This window comes from Lepidothrix coronata, unplaced genomic scaffold, assembly GCF_001604755.1.
Source record: "Lepidothrix coronata isolate B3197 unplaced genomic scaffold, Lepidothrix_coronata-1.0 Scaffold137, whole genome shotgun sequence".
In the NCBI taxonomy this organism is placed as follows: domain Eukaryota; kingdom Metazoa; phylum Chordata; class Aves; order Passeriformes; family Pipridae; genus Lepidothrix; species Lepidothrix coronata.
Genome location: NW_016690317.1, coordinates 2296308 through 2312482, shown reverse-complemented (window position 1 = coordinate 2312482; position 16175 = coordinate 2296308). Strand labels below are relative to the sequence as shown.

At 51.4% G+C, this 16175-nt stretch overlaps 1 protein-coding gene across 1 annotated transcript in view; it reads right to left on the bottom strand.

Moving 5' to 3' along the window:
* The window catches only part of BIN3 (bridging integrator 3), a 27409-nt gene extending 13479 nt beyond the window's left edge, over positions 1-13930 (bottom strand). The window contains exons 1-6 of the mRNA XM_017827279.1: positions 13912-13930; positions 13107-13279; positions 6086-6126; positions 5405-5466; positions 1593-1729; positions 995-1035 (exon numbers count right to left, since the gene is read on the bottom strand). Coding sequence (XP_017682768.1) covers positions 995-1035; positions 1593-1729; positions 5405-5466; positions 6086-6126; positions 13107-13279; positions 13912-13930 — 473 coding nt within the window. The remainder of the gene's footprint in view (positions 1-994; positions 1036-1592; positions 1730-5404; positions 5467-6085; positions 6127-13106; positions 13280-13911) is intronic.
* Between the last annotated feature and the right edge of the window lie 2245 nt (positions 13931-16175).

The window sequence follows — 16175 nt, the reverse complement described above, 5'->3', positions numbered from 1 at the left end:
TCTCTTCTCCAGGTGAACCCCCCCAGCTCTCCCAGCCTGGCTCCAGAGCAGAGGGGCTCCAGCCCTTGGAGCATCTCCATGGCCATGGACACATGGAAATTGCCTTTATTCCCCTGAGTTAACCACCCCAGGATTTAAAACACAAGGAAGGTTTGCAGGGGAAGGGATTGTCTTTCATTTCACCAACTAACACAAGCTGGAGGAAAAAAAAAAACACATAATATTTCAGAAACACAAGTTCTTCCAATTTTAACAGAATGCTGGAAGAAAAAGTTAATGTATCTTTCATGAGGACAATCTAGATAATAAGCAACAAAAGGCTGGGATTTTTTTCCTTTTTCTTTCTATCTTTCTTTCTTCATTTTATTTCCCCCCCCCCCTTAAATAAGGAAGAATTTCTGGTCGTGGAAGGACGACCGAGGTAAAACTCGAGTCACCAAAACATCCCCCAGACAGGAACACACTGTAACCTCAGGTGCTAAGTGATCCAGGAGATTTTACTTTCAGATTTGGGCAGAAACAACAAGTTAAAGGAAAAAAAAAGAAACCAAAAAAACCCCCAAAAAACCAACCCCAAAAAACAAAACCACAACAACCCTCTGTGTGTGTCAAACCTGAACTACAATTGTTATTCAGCAATTTGCAACACTTACTGTCATATTACGGTAATTTCATTTTATTTTTTGCTCCCTTTGCTCTGTTCCTGTAACAAAACAGCAAATCTCAGGATTGCAGAGGGTACTGGGGAGAGAACTGAAGGGATCCTTTAAAGGTCTGGGGGCACAACCTGTGACCCTGGGAAAAGTGGGAATTTTGCAAACCAGGGTGACAAAACTGTGGGGTTTGGGTGTTTTCCTCTCTGTATTTCCCACCTCTCTGGCTACAAAGGTTCTGCAACAGCTCTCCCTTCCTTGCATGGATACATTAGTTATAATATATATATATATATATATATATAAAAAATATATATATATGAAATGGTGCTGGTACTTACTTTTTCAGAGGCTCTATGACTGTCTTTTGGATCTGATTCACCTGTGGAAAGCAAAAGTGGACGGTTGGAAAAGCCAGTGGCCTTGCACAGAGCCCACCCTGGGGTGGTTTGGGATCTGGGGCACAATACAATGTTCTTTAACCAAAAAGGAGCAGATTTGCCCCAGGTGCTCGGGGTGAGCAGAAATCCCCAGTACAACCAGACCAGCTTTTTGTGTGGGAAAAGCCTTGGGGATGATGATAAAAAGGGAAGGAGGATCTGTCTGGAAGGGGAAGATATAAGGACTCCGGACAAGGGATGGAGGGACAGGACACAGGGAATGGCTTCCCACTGCCAGAGGGTTAGATGGGATATTGGGAAGAAATTCCTCCCTGGGAGGGTGGGGAGAGGCTGGGATGGAATTCCCAGAGAAGCTGTGGCTGCCCCTGGCTCCCTGGAAGTGTCCAAGGGCAGGTTGGAGCAACCTGGGACAGCAGAAGGTGTCCCTGCCCAAGGAAGAACTGGCTGAGCTTTAAGATCCCTTCCGACCCAAACCATTATGGAATTCTACACCACCAGCACACCCCGCTCTCCCCTCCTTCAGCCCAAGCCAGTTCACCTTCTCCTGGTTGAAGGAGTCCATCCTCTTCATGGCCGTGTCAAAGGCCGTGACCATCTCCAGGAATCCCGGCTCCTGCTCGCACAGCGGGTTCGACAGCAGGTCCGAGGAGATTTTCACGGCAGACTTGGACATGGCTGGGGGGAGCAAGGAAAAGAAAAGCAGAGAGGGTCATGATGCCATCCGCTGCCAGGGCTGGCACAAACATCCGCACAGGGCAGGGGGGGCAAAAGTCAGGCCCTGCAGCCACCCAGGAGGGGTTTAGCACAGCCTTCCAGGGAGACGCTCGCTGGTGGCTGAGAGGAAAAGGAAGGAAAAGCCACCAATTCATTCATGTAAACACCCAGAGAACTGTTTTTATATAAGTTAAGTCTGAGCCACTCCAATGTGGAGCTTGTGACGCTGCCAGAAATAATCCCAGACTAACAAAAGCACTGTTCTCTTAAAAAAAAAAAAACAACTCCTAGATGGGGGTTTTTATACATCTTCTCTCGACAGACTATTAAGTGTCACTCTCAGCCTCACTACAGCTCTTCCACAATGAGAAAAATCACAGTCCATTAAGTCTTTCAAATGGCTTTACAACAAAAAAAATATGTATTTGAAGTGGATTTAGTGGGAAAGGACCAGGCTGACAGGGCTGGAAGACGAGGCTTCTCTTTTCCTCTCCAGCAGCAGGGACACAAGTTAAGCATTTTCCCCCCAATAAGCCTAAATTTTGTGCCTGTGGAGAACAAGCCAGGGGTGAATGGAAAGTCCCTTCAGACCCTGGGAAGTCACCAAGAAGTTCAGAAGCACCAGGTCACGCTCTGATGGGCTTCAGCTCCTGTCTCACTGAGCTTGTTTCCCATCAGACACACCCCTCTTTTTCCAAACACTTGGTCTTCAAAGGGAAAATTCAATCCCTGTGACAGAACCACTACAAAAGAACAAGAAATTAGCTAAGGTACAGAATGGAAAAAAAAAAAAAAAAGATATGAATAAAAAGGAAAGCATCGCTATAAACAGGGATAAAATAGACCAAAAAAAAAAAAAGGGCCACGAGTACTTAAAAAAAAAAAAAAATGTTCTTTTTCCTCGGTGCTGGAAGTTATTCCAGCTTGAGATCAGAAAGCCAGATGCTTGAGCCGTGCTACGGAGGAGCTTTGGAAAGGCTCCTACTGTACTGCCTCAGATATTCCAAGTTAAAGCCATCTGAAATAATGGGGCTTAAGATCATAAATCAAGGGGTTAAACATTCCGATTTAAAAGGTTACACACAATTATGCAGAGAGCTCAGAAGCTGCAGAGCCGGGGAGCTCAACAGCAGAACGAGCCTCTAACTACGGAATAACAAAGCTACCGTATCCATCTATTATCCAAACATTAAGGCTTTAGGCATTTAAACCTTTAAACAGATGGGATAGAATCCATATGTGTGACCACATCTGAGGAGGGATTTGTGCCAGAACGGGACGGAGCTGAGGACGGCACAACTCCTTTGGCTGCAGGAAAAATTGAGTTTCCCCTTCACAGGAGAGAGGATTGCAAGTGAACTGCGAGGGAGGGGAGAGGCCGGGAGGTCAGGAATTGGAGGAGGGGGGATTGGGAATGTTCAAGGGGAATTTGGGTCAGGAATTTCCTCTGCATCGCTGGCCTCACCTGCAGGGCGCTGAAAAGGGGGGTGAGGGGGGGTCTGAGGGTCCCAGGGCAGAGGAGAGGAGAGAGAAGAAAGGAGAAAGGAAAGAGGGGAGAGGGAGAAGGGACCACCTGTCCCTCAAGAAGGTGTGCACCACTCTTTGCTCGTGCAGCTCCAGCCAAAGGAATTTAGGATTTTACAGTCCACTGCTCCTTTGAATCGTGACAAAAGTAACGGAGAAGACTGAGGGCAAACCTGAGCCACGGGGATCCAGTGGGTCACCTGCACCTCACTCCAATGGAGACCTTTTATCTCCAGTTAAAGAACATCCTCCTGCTCCTTAAGATCCTGCTTGCTTTGGAAAAAGGGTGGGGAAAGGGGTGAGTGATCTTTCACCACGGGACAGGGAGTGCTGCTGATATCCCATTCCCTGTTCCAGTCACGCTGCTGCAGCTGGAAGAGCCTCACAGGGATATTTCTTGTGCAGACGGAGGAACCGGTCTTGTTTTTTGGGAAGAAGGTGGAGACTTGAGCCACCAGGTCCAGTTTGCCAGGGAGTGTTCGCAGGCAGTGAATAACCAACCCCCTCAGCACAGAGGGACAGGACAGGAGGACACAACACCGTGGATGAACTGCCAACCCTGTTGGAGACGGGGGCTGGACGTTGGCTGAGCAAGCACAGGGATGTCCCCTTGGGAATGGGCACTGCCAGGTGAGGAGAGCAATCCTCAGGGATCCATCTGATCCACCTCCCTTCCCCTCAGCCATCCCTCACCAGACTGTGCTCTGACATCTTCCCCTACACTCACGATTTCATGCCTTTAAATGAGAAATCAGATCCTCCTGGATCTGGCCAAGGCTCATTTGTGACTCTGCCATGTAGCAGAACGGAAAAAGAAAGTCCTCCCACAGCTCCTCTGGGACTTGAAATGCTCCATATAAACAACGCCCACTGCAAGGGAGGGGAGGGGAATCCTTAACAAGGAAAAACTTACCAAGGATCCCTGACAATGACCAGAGTCCTCGGAAAGGGCAGTTTTCAGCCTGGAAAAGAGTCCTGGCAGTGCCTGTTTCTGGTGCCTTTCCCACCACTCTCCCCGTGCTGGGAAAGGGTGGGAGAGCACGGCAAGCGCCCGGATCCGTGTTTGTGTCTGGCATATCCGAGCACACACACACACACAGACACACAGGTGAGTCTGGATCATGGGAAGCCCCAAACCTGCCAGCTGGTGGGGCTCCTTCCCACTCGGCTGCCCCGCTGTGACCCCAATCCCACGGGATGAGTGTTGGCCCGGCCCAGCCCACCCCTGTTTGCGCTGGTGCATCAGCCTTGGCTCCCGAGCTGTGGGGGCCCGGCACAAACAGGGACTGCTCCAAACCACATGCTGAGGAAAACCATCTGTGTTTAAAGCAGCTCTTTGCTGCAGGTTCCTGCCCCGCTCTGTTCGATAACCGGCACCCAGCGAACCCAGCTCCCGGTTCCCCTCCAGCGGATCTGTGTCCGCGTGGTGTGGGAACGCTGGTTCCTGACTGGAGAAGCTCTGGAGGGAGCAGGGAGGCGCTGTGAGGTGGGACAGGACACCTGAAAGGGCAGATGTCACCCCAAACATGCAGCTGTGGCAGGAACAGGCAGAGCTGAGCTGTTTATTGCTTCCTGCATCGCCCACTGCCACGAGGAGAAGCCAAAGGAAGCGGCCACCGAGGGAGTGAGAAGGGTTATTCCCGAATGAGAACTGCCAGGTCAGCAGTTCCTACGGGAAACACGGACAGCCTGTGCTCTGCAGACCCCCCCAGAGCCTCGTCCCACCCTCAGTGCCCTTCCCCAAGCAGGTGAGTTACACCCTGCTGACACAGGAGGCTCAGCTGGAGCTGCTCCCGCCTGGCTGATGCGAGAACTGGAATAACGACGCCTATTTTTCACTTTGCAGAAACTGAGGCAGAGAAAACAAAGGGATTTGTCCAAGGCCACAGAGCTCAGGAGACAGGGAGCAAGCCCAGAACACGTTCTGTGTTCCCTGGGCTGAGCTGCTGCTCGCAGCCCTCTCGCAGATGGCCTTGTAACGAAGCAAACTGAGTGGGACTGAGCTCGGGATTTGTTTTCCAGGCTTGTCACACATTACTCATGTGATCTCGAGAAAGTCACTTCATCTCTCTGTGGCCAAGTTCACAGTCTATGTATCCTGCAGTCACTTACCCAAGTCTGCATCTGTGCTTTTCTTCATATCCTTCTGAAGTTTTTTGGTCTGATCTTCCAATCTGAAAGATGGGAGAAGAAGGCAAAGTCGGAATCTTGGAAAGAAAGAAACCCAAGTGTATCATACATGCAACAAATCATTTACGGGCTGAATATGCTGGCTTCTGGTGGGAGTTAAAAATATCCAGGCAAGGCTCTACGAAGTTCAGTGCAGCTCAACCCTTTTGGGTTGTTTTCAGATGGTTTTTTAACCTTTTCAAGTTGGTGATCTCTTATTCATAGCTCACATATTTTCTTCAAGTCCTCACACAGCACAAATGGCAAAGCCAAATGCTTCCAGATGATCCCTGTGAGCTCCTGTGACACAGCCAGGATGGCAAAGCCACTCCTGACCCTCAGAGATGTTGGGCTGTCCAGGGAGCCCACGGTTTCCTGGGAATTTCACGCTCTTTTTTAGAGCTGCCATAATCTGCAAACCTCAACCCCACTGCAAATACTTCTTAGGACACCTTCCAACACTCAGCCACCAGAAAAACTCTGAAGAATTAGAAATTATAGGGCAGTGAGTGATTTGCTCCCTGGGAAGAGCATAACTGGCTAAAATTCCCTGGGAAGATGCAGTAAGAGGACAGGAGAGAAGCACGTGGCCGGTCCTGTTTGACCAGTGTGGTTGATACTCACTGCTGCAGCTTTCCATATTCCCTTTCAAAGTCTCTCTCCACCTGCGGAAAGAAGAGATGGAAATCAGCTCCAAGGGACTGCAGGGGAGCCTGGAGTGGCAAACCTTTGCAGGGAAACCTGTCGCTGGGAAATACCAGCCTGAACCCCAGGAAGCACAAGCTGCAGCTGTAACGGGTTATTGCTTCAAAAGGAAATGGAGTCTGGGGGTTTTTCAACTCCAGACTCTCCTGGAGCAAAGTCACTGCCACCAAACGTGCCAGCTCGCTCCAAGGATGTGCTCCAGCACGTGAACTGGAAGCTGATGGAACAGGAATGCCCTAAAAGCAGGGAGATCACAACTGAGCACAGCTCGAGAGGTGCTGGGGGGACGAGCCCACTTTCTCTTCCAAAAACTGAGAGAAGCTGCTTCTCCTCCAGCTCCAAAGGACCCCGAGGTGGGTCTGGCTGTGGCTGGATGCCAGACCCCCTCCCAGTCACTTCTTCCTTCCTTGTCCTCAGCAAGATGGTTAAACTGCCCCTAAATCCCTCAAGCCACCACTGAGCCCTCCCATCTCTGTATTATTCACCCCCTCCACAGGCTCCTTATCCCTGCCATGGCTCCCTCCCATGCAACCCTTCGGCTGGAGCAACGATCCAAGTGGACTGTGACACCTCAAAAAGGGAGGGGAAACCTGTGCTGGGAGCTCAGAGCTCAGGCACAGCCTTCTCCCGACGCTCCCTCAATGACTGCTCCCTCCTACTTGCTATCTGGCAGCAGATCTCCAGCGATGGGAGATATTTTAGGGAACTTTCCTTCCATGCTGACTGTTTTAACACACTTGAAACATTCATTCCACACCTCGTCAACCAAAGAAGCAAATGGATTTCAATTGACCAGCCAAGAGTAAATACATGCGCGTTTGTTGTCATGGGACCAGCACCGGGTTCACTTGTGTTGTCAAGCTCCTGTGCTATTAAGGAAGTGTGGAGTGCTGGAGGCAGCCAGGACTAGAAGGATCCAAAGGTTTGTTCCAATTCTCCACGCTGTCCTCGGGATTTCAATCCCGGGCTCGACGCGACACCCGAGCGCTTAAATGGGGACGTTTCAAGCGAAATTAAAAGACCCGAATTTTAAGATGGGAGCTCAGAGATCCCGGTTTTCTTGCAACCTCCATTCCTAAGTCTCTTTTTTTTTTTGAGGGGGGGAGGGATGGCTGCACTGGAGCTCCTCCAGCCCAGTGTGAAGGCAGGCAGCCACCAGCCACGTCCCCAGCCCCGTCCCAGTGGCCAGCTGTCCGCACCATCAGCTCCCACCATCCGGGGGATGCGAGCTGGCTCTCCCTGCCTGCAGAAAAAGAAAAAAAAAAAAAACCAACAACAAAAAAAACCCCCATGGTAGCTCCAGCTCCCTTTCTGTGCTGCTAAAATTGGTCGCTGGAGAACGGGAACGGAGCAGTGTGGGGGCAGCTCACACGACTTTGTGCCTGGTGTTCGCGGAGCTGCAGAAATCCGCGGCAGCTGGTGCCGGGAGGTCAGGTAACCGGCACGGGGGAAAGCTCACCCTCCATCCCCGTGGCTGTTCCGGCTGCTAAAATAACCAGGGAGGGCTGCACTCTATTTATAAGCCCTAGGTGTGAATTGTTTTGGTTGCAAACCAGAGAGGGTCGGGCGCGACTCGAAAATATGCCCTTTGAGGGCTGGTGGGGCCGTTCCCTCGGTGTGGAGCTCCAGCCTTCTCCACCTTCTGCAGGATCTTCCTGGTGTGGGCTCGGCAACTAGTTCCTCTAAAAAACTGGAGGGTTTGGTTATGAAACTAAGCTACCTGCAAATACTCAGGGTTATCTGTCCCTTCTTGCTGTTAGATTCCCTCCTTTCTGTGCAATAAGCAAAAGGCATCGTTTCTTAATTGATATGGAGCAATTCCAGTGCCTGAAGGGGCTCCAGGAGAGCTGGAGAGGGACTTGGGACATGGGTCTGACAGGACACAGGGAATGGCTTCACACTGCCAGAGGGTTAGATGGGATATCAGAAAGGAATTCCTCCCTGGGAGGGTGGGGAGGCCCTGGAATGGATTTCCCAGAGAAGCCGTGGCTGCCCCATCCCTGGGAGTGTCCAAGGCCAGGTTGGAGCAACCTGGGACAGTGGAAGGTGTCCCTGCTCCTGGCAGGGGGTGGAAGAACTGGATGAGCTTTAAGATCCTTTCCAACTCCAACCATTCTGGGATTCTAGGATTCATTCCATAAAGGCAAAACTTCCCCACAGGTGCTGTGAACCCTCAAACCGTCCAAGCTCCCCCAGTCACCCCATCTCAGTGCCCTGTGTGCTTTCCCCATGGGATCGAGGTGGCTCCACACGGAGACACTTCAGCTGCCTGGCCTGACTCACATCCCCAGCCCATCTCTCCAGAGACAGCTGCCCATGGATTGCTCTTATTTTTCACGCCCACAGGCAGCAACTGGCTCCCAGTCATCACAGTCTGGGAGCTCATGGAGCCTCCCAGTCAGCGCCGCTCCCGCCGGCATCGCGGGAGCCCAGATATCCCACAAATCCAGCCGGGAGCAGAGCGCTCCGGAGAGGGAAAACCACCTCTCACACGCTCCCACCGTGCAGACTCCCAGGCGAGGAGGCCAAGCTGAGAACACTCCGCAGAGCACAGGATAATTCCCACTCCCAGAGTGCCAGTGGTCACACGCGGCCGACACTCACAGCACGAGGCCGTGGAGAGGATTGTCACCTTAAGAGTAACGAGAACAAGAAGTACAGGCAAGAAAATTACAATATCCTGAAGGGAAGTTTCCGTGATATTAAAATAATCCCACTTCTCCGCAGCCTCTCTGCGAGAACTCAAGAAATCAAACCGTGTTTCTGCGCCGAACCTTTTTTTTTTTTTCCCCTTCCAGGCACAGGGAAATGTAAAAAATCGCTCGACTCGGGGGTTTTTATTTAAATCTACATAAAGAACGACGAGTTCTTGAAAGCTTTGAGATGAAACAACGTCCTTCTTCACCCAGTTATTTTTTGTTTGCAAACACTGGGCCTCCCACCTGCGATAACATCCCTCCTGCTGTAAGGGCGGGATCATAATCACCACCACGGTTACGAGGCAATGAACCAAGACCAAAGCCAATACTACAAAGAGATGGAAATAAGGGACTGTGATGAACCCTCCTATTCCCCTGAGGTTTATTTTTTTCTCCTGGAGGAGGAGGATGAGCTGATTTCTACATGTTCCTGTGGTCTCAGCCTCTTCGTGGGTCTTGGGAAAAAGAGGAGACCACGTGTTTCTTCTTCCCTCCTCTCAAAAAAAAAAAAAATAAAGAGAAACCCATATAATTAGGCCAGAAATTCTGTTGTAACCTGGAATTTCTGCTGAGCTTTTGCCATCCCATCAAGCTAGAGATTCAAGGTTAAGCCATGAGGGTGAATATTCACTCTGCAGGGCCCTGAGCCAGAGCAACGCTGCAGAATTCAGGTGGGTCTGGGATGTCATGGACTTCACCCAGCAAGCTCTCCAAACCCCCACTCAGAAAGAAAGCTTTCCAGAAAGGTGGCAGAGGGAAAAAGGATGCACCTCCCAAATGCAGAGACCAGTTTGGTCCCGCTGAAAATCAAAGTGAAAACCAGCAAAATGGTTTAACCGGAGTCACTCGATCTCACCCCACCATTTCTGCGACATTCACTCCGTTGTTTTGGGATTTCCAGCTCACTGGTGGAGCCCAATGGAAAGGCACCGAGGGCCAGCAGCTGCAGTGGAATCCTCCTGCTCATGGAGCTCCTCTGTCCCACACCCCTGGGGAAGGCAGAGCTGCCGGGATGAGTCAAGGAAGGGAGGTTTGGCAGCTCAGGTCCCGCTCCCTGCCAAGCTGACTCAGCCCAGGTTGGCCAGCGAGGAGGAGGAGGGAGAGTGGTCTGAGTCAGCCCAGGATGGAGCAGGGATGAGGGAAGCAGGGAGGGAGAAGGGATCAAACCCGGGTGACGCGAGGGGCTGCGCTCCGGGCCGCCCCATCCCGAGCACCTGCTGGCTCCCACAGGGAGCTGCACAGCTGGCTCTGCTTCCCTGCTCCCTGCCTGCTTGGATAACCCCGGCCCTGCTGAAGAGCAGGGAACAACCTCGGGGTGACATGGGTGAACTTCAGCGAGCTGGAGCTGCAGGAGAGCTCGGGAGACAAGACAGCTCCGATTCCGTAACCTCCGCTCCGACCGGAGCTGTCCCGAGGGAGGGAGAACATCTCCGTGTTGGGTCAGAGCAATAAACATTGTGCAGAGAGATGTAATTCCAACAGGTTTAACTCCTATCACCGGGCATTAGTTTAATTGGGCTGTGGGGCTGTGTCCTGTGCTGCTCTGCTGACAGCAGGTCCTCGCTGCATTAGATCCTCCCACCCGGCTCCCGGCAAGCCCGGTGACAGCTGCTCTTTTCAGGGAAGAGGAGGGGAGAGATTATGCTGTCTGGAATTGGATTTGCCCAGGTTAAGGTGGAAACAAAGCAGAGGCATGTCTGGGGAGTGGGAGATCACCTCGGTTCACCAGCTGATATTTTCCACGGGGGGTTTCCTCCTCCCTGAAGAGCTAAACTGTGGCTGACACCGTGCCCTTCTCCAAAGGATCAGAGGCGAGTGGGCCCAGGGAGTCATGACTAATTCCTCGGCAGCCCAGGCAAATTGCTTTTCAGGACTAATGTCGGCCTGGATTTGACACCAGCCCCAGCATCGCTTCATCAAGACAACAAAAAAGCCTCCTGGCAAAGCCACCCCCCTCTCCTGACTCCAGTCCCAGGCCTCGTGGAGAGCCAGAGAAATCAGATCCTAACAAATGCCTTTTTTTTTTTTTAGCTTCCCCCTCCCCACCCCCCGATCCTCTTTTGTGGTCCAGTCCCTGTGAGTGGGAGATCCTCTAACCCACAACCACTTCCCTTCTGATCGGCTTGGGATGCAGCCCTGGAGATGCCACACCTTCCCACTTCCTGCAGCGGGCTCCAGAGCCCAACATCTGGAATATCACAGACCTTGGCTGCTACTGCTGCTCCCAAAAGCCTGCACAGATGGAGCATCTCAGCCCGCAACCGGGGAGGTGAATTTGGGGGCCTGCAGCTCGCTGAGGCTACAAAGCAACCCCATCCCTTCCACACCACGACATGGAATGCCTGATCCCAGGGGATATCGGTGGTTTCCTGCCATTTGTTCTGCTTTGAAGAGCTGCACTTTACACTTGCTGTGAAGTTCCAAGGCTTTGGGAGCTTCCTGTTTTCTGCTTTCCATGAATGTGCTGCCTGGAGAGCAACATCATCATCATCATCATCATCATCACACAGCAAGTGGAAGCCACTTAAAAATTGGTCTCCAACTTGGGAGTCCTTGACACAAAATCTTGTTCCTGGGGAGCTGAGGAAGGAAGGAAGGAAAAGGAAAAGGCCTGGGAACGCTCTTGCTGCTGAACAAACCTCTGCCTGCCGGATATTCTGAGCTGTTCTATTTAATACACACACATATATATATAAGCAAAGCCTGCCAACTGCTTCAGAACAGCACATTCCAGCAGCTCTGGGGAAGGGAAGATCTCGAAGGTGCCACTGTTCATCTGCAGGGAGCTCAAGCTCGGGAATGGCTGATTTTGGGGGAGACAAACCTCTCACAACGGCGAGTGCAGGAGGTGGTGAGGGAAATCAGCAAGAAAAAATAATACAGTCAGCTGGGATGTGGGAATGGGTGGGATGGGGACGTCCAGGAAAGCTGGTCAAGACACCCAGAGCTGCAGAGCAGTTGGGTCTTGCACCAGCCTGGAAGGACACTGGTGTTGGAAAGAGGGTGAGAGGCCAAATGTGATGGAGCAAAGAAAAGTGAGGGCTCCTGGGATGAACTGGGAGGGCTGTGAACACCTGAGGCTGGTGGCTGCCTCACCTGAGGGACCACAGCCAACCAGTGGACCACCAGCCCCTGGAAAAGGGCAGCTGAAGGAAGCAGAAAACCAGAAACCACCGAGGAATTTTATGAGCCCTCATCTTGTCGCCTGCCTGGCTTAAATTCTGCGCTGACAGTTTGGAGCTGTTACAGCAAATTGCAGTTCCACGGCAGCAGACAGCCACCAAATCCTGCAGAATAAAACATGACAATCAAGCCTTAAAGGGAGTGGGGGGATTAGCCCTCTGCCTCCAGGGAAAATGTCATGTCCCAAGGAGAAACTGCCCCACGAGCAGGGGTGCCCACGCATCCTGCGGAATTAGCCGCGCTGAGCGGCCCGGAGAGGAAGGATCAGGGATGCTAGTCTGGTTCAAGGGATTAGCTCACCAGTGCTGCTGGAGAGACAAGGTCTGCCCCCGGTGCTGCCTGCCAGGGCCTTGGTTTTAGACCAGGTGTGCAGGTGACTTTGCAGGGGCAGCTCCTGGGAGGTTCCACAGCTTTGTTTTTTTGGCACGGGACAAATGCAAAGCCAAGCTGCTTAAGGAGGGAAAATACCACAGGCAGCTGCAAGCAGCAGCAACAGCACTTGGGGTAGGAGCCTCAAATCCACGGGAATACAAAATGCTTTTTTAATTTGCTTTTAAAGCAAATGCTGTGCAGCACAAATTAATTCACGCCCGAGCACTAAAGCATCTCAGCTTATAAGCCTTTCTTTGGAAACAGTTATATTCAGCGATCTGAACCACTCCTCCTCCTCCATCTGCTCCGAAAGGATGAACAAACAAGCCCATTGCTGGGAGAAGGAAGGAAGGAAGGAAGGAAGCAAAACCCGTTCAGCCATCTCCGAGGGAAAAAACCGTGCCAGCCCCAAAGAGCTCTTCCCCCCCCCCAACACCTCAAAAAAAAAAATTAAAAAAAAAATATATATATAATTTAAACAGATCCCAAACCAAAATACTCTCCCTGGATGGGGCTCCCCCTCGCTCCTCGCACGAGGAGCCGAGCGCTGGTCACACGCGGCAACAGGTTCTGCTGCTCCAGCTCCCTCCCACACTCCGCAAAATGGGACGAGTCAAAGTGCCGGCCTGACTCATCAGCCACATGATCCAAGGCTGGAGCTAAAAAGAGGGAACTGGTTTACTCACTGTCTTGGGTACAATCTGTTTCTTGGGCTGCCCGATCTTGAACGGGATCCTGGAAGAGAGAGAGAGAGGAGAGGGGAAGGTGTGAGCGGCGACGCCGCCGGGCTCGGGCGACCCCGAGGGGTTTGGGGGGAGCAGGGATTGTCCCCCGGCACTTTGTGGGCAGTGTGGATACCCTAGAGAGGGAAAGGGTGGAAGAGGAGCCTGAGGGGAGACCTCACAGTGTTGGGGCAGCTCCGATCTCTGCTCCCTGTGAGCAGGGACAGGACCCTGGAATGGCTGGAGCTGTGCCAGGGCAGGGTCAGGTTGGATCTCAGGGAAAGGTTCTTCCCCCAGAGGGTGGTTGGGCACTGCCCAGGCTCCCCAGGGTTTGGTCACGGCCCCAAGGCTGCCAGAGCTCCAGGAGGGTTTGGACAATGCTCTCAGCACAGGGTGGGATTGTTGGGGTGTCTGTGCAGGGCCAGGAGTTGGACTCTGATCCTTGTGGTTCCTTCCAGCTCGGGATATTCCATGATCCTATGATTCCCCAAGAGCCACTGTGACCCCTAAGGTCAGCACCTCCAGCCCAGCACCTTCCCCACCCTCCCACCACCCCAAATAAATGCAAGGATGCTCCACAAACAGCTGAAGAACACCCTCTGCTTAAAAACAAACCTGACAGGGAGGATGAAGCAATAATGAAAACCCCAAACAAACCCTGTAAATATTTAGAAAGAGGATATTAAAAAAAGGTAACAACCTGGGTTGTCTGGAGCTGTGAGCTGCTTCAAAGGATTCCTCTGCTCAAGCAGCTGGAGGAGCAGCTCACCTGCCAGCACAGCCTTCATTCTTAAAATCCTTAATTCCCAGGAAAATCTGGGTTACCTGAATGGTTTTCTCGAAGGTGAAGAGTACTCTAAATAAATTACACAACATATGTAAGGGTGGCTGGGTCAGCTGGGTACAGCCACGCTGCCGGCCTGAAAATAATTGGATTTCTTTCACCTAGCAGTATAATGAAAATCCAGGAATTCCACTGCTGTTTTCGGTGTATTTAATTAAGTTAAAGAGGTGCTGCTTGGTTAAAGCCTCTCAGCCAAAATCTCCCAATATTTCTGTGTTGTGGTGGTTTAACTAAACGGAAAAATCCGGGCTCATAATGAAATGTTTCATAATCAAATCAAAGTATTTTTTCCCAGAGATGCCTCACCTAGAGCTCAGCATCATCCCATCCCACCCCATCCCATCCCAAATCCACGTCAGCTGCTTCCCAGGAAGGTGCCTGAGTCCCCTCCTGGACCAGCCCAAATTCTCAAACTGATACCCAAGGTTTGACCTAAAAAAACATGGATTTTGGGACTCTGGCTTGGCCTCTGCTCCTGCTGCCTCCCAGTTTGGCTTTTCCCACTGCTGGTTCCCAAACCAGTTCCACTCCCAAGTGCCCCCACGCCAGCACTGCTCCAACATTGATCCATCCAACTGGACCCCCAGGAAACATTTTTCCCAGTGTGACTTGCTGCAAAACCCAACTCTGAGCAATGGGAGAAAAGGTCTGTGATGGAGCAAACCAAAAAAACCGGGATTATCCAACGCCCTGATCCCTCCCAGCCTCGCTCTTCCCGCCTTCCCTGCTGTTTTCAAACCACCAGTGTAATTACCCACCGGGAATAATCCAGGGTTGCAACCCCTGCGTCCCTTCCTGAGCAGCTCCGGAGCCAACCTGAGTCACCCAAGGTTTAAATTTAAATTTTTCTGGAAGAACTTCCTGTTTATGGTTCTCCGGTTGGACCGATATAATTTCGGGTTTAACCCTTTCCAGGCTCCTTGTGGCAGCTGAATCACACTTCTTTTATAAACAAACACCCCTCTGGTGTATAATTTCCCCGTCAATAAGTGGGGGTGTGGTGCCTTACAGGAAGAAAACAAAAAATAGACGGATTTTTTTTTTTTTTGTCCTTTCGTGGGTCAAAATATAAACTCAAATGAGGCACCACACGCAGCCAGGTGCCGTCACCCGACGCTTTTGGAAGTGATGGCATCCACTTGTCTTGGTGGAAGGAGGAAAAAAAAAAATGGGGTTTTTACCCAGGGGAGTGTTATCCCAGTTAAAACCAGTTTGCAGGAGCTGGAGCCAGGCTGGTTCTCACCGGGAAAGGACAATTAAAAAGGTGATTAAAGCGTTACCTGCGCACAACCTGCCCCTCCACCTTGTCTGGGGGATTCAGAGAGCAACCCAAACTGGCACTGGCCATGGGAAAACTGGGTTAAAGCAAGGGAATTCTGGTGCTAAGAGGGATGTGGGACGGGGAAAGCTGAGAATCAGCATCAGTTGGGTATCACAGAGCTGGGAGCACAGGCAGGGAAAGAGGCAGGAGCACAAGGGGGTTCCATCCCATCCCATCCCATCCCGTCCCATTCCCCATCTCTGCAGCACCAAGGAGGGGAGTGAACCCCCAAAATCCCAGCCACTTTCTTCCAGAAGCAAAGGGAGTGCTGCAGATCCACTGTGCAGCAGTAAATACCTCTGTGAGTGTCGTGATGCCACTTGGTAATTATGCCTGTCTCAGTAAAAACTCTGTAAAAAATACCCCCCCCGTGCGAGTCAGGTCTGTTCCCCAATTATTGGAGGGTTTTTTTTGTTCTGTTTTACAGTTTCAGATAATTTCCCTGGTTTCTGAATCTCTGCCTCTTAATATGGTTCTGTGGGGGGTAAAAAAGAGATGCACAAGCAGGAAAGGAAGCAGTGAGGAAGAAAAAAAAAACCCCAAACCACGAGAGGTACGGATTTTTCATCGGAGGTTTTAAACCCGATTATTTTCACCCCACGACTCCAAACTGCTGCTGGCACCCAATGTTTTGTTCCCTTCGGGAATTGTGTCCCGGCCTGCAAAGTGTGTGTGTGTGTGGGGGGGGGACACACACAACGTGCAACCTGCCACAGCAACACCACTCCAAAATTAAGAGGCTGGAAAAACGTATGATGGGCATCACGCAAATAAATTAGAGGGGGATGAGTCCACATCCAGTTTTGCCACAGATTCCCGGCTCGGATCTCACCAATACCTTAAAAAAAGCTGAGCCCAGGTCTAGAAA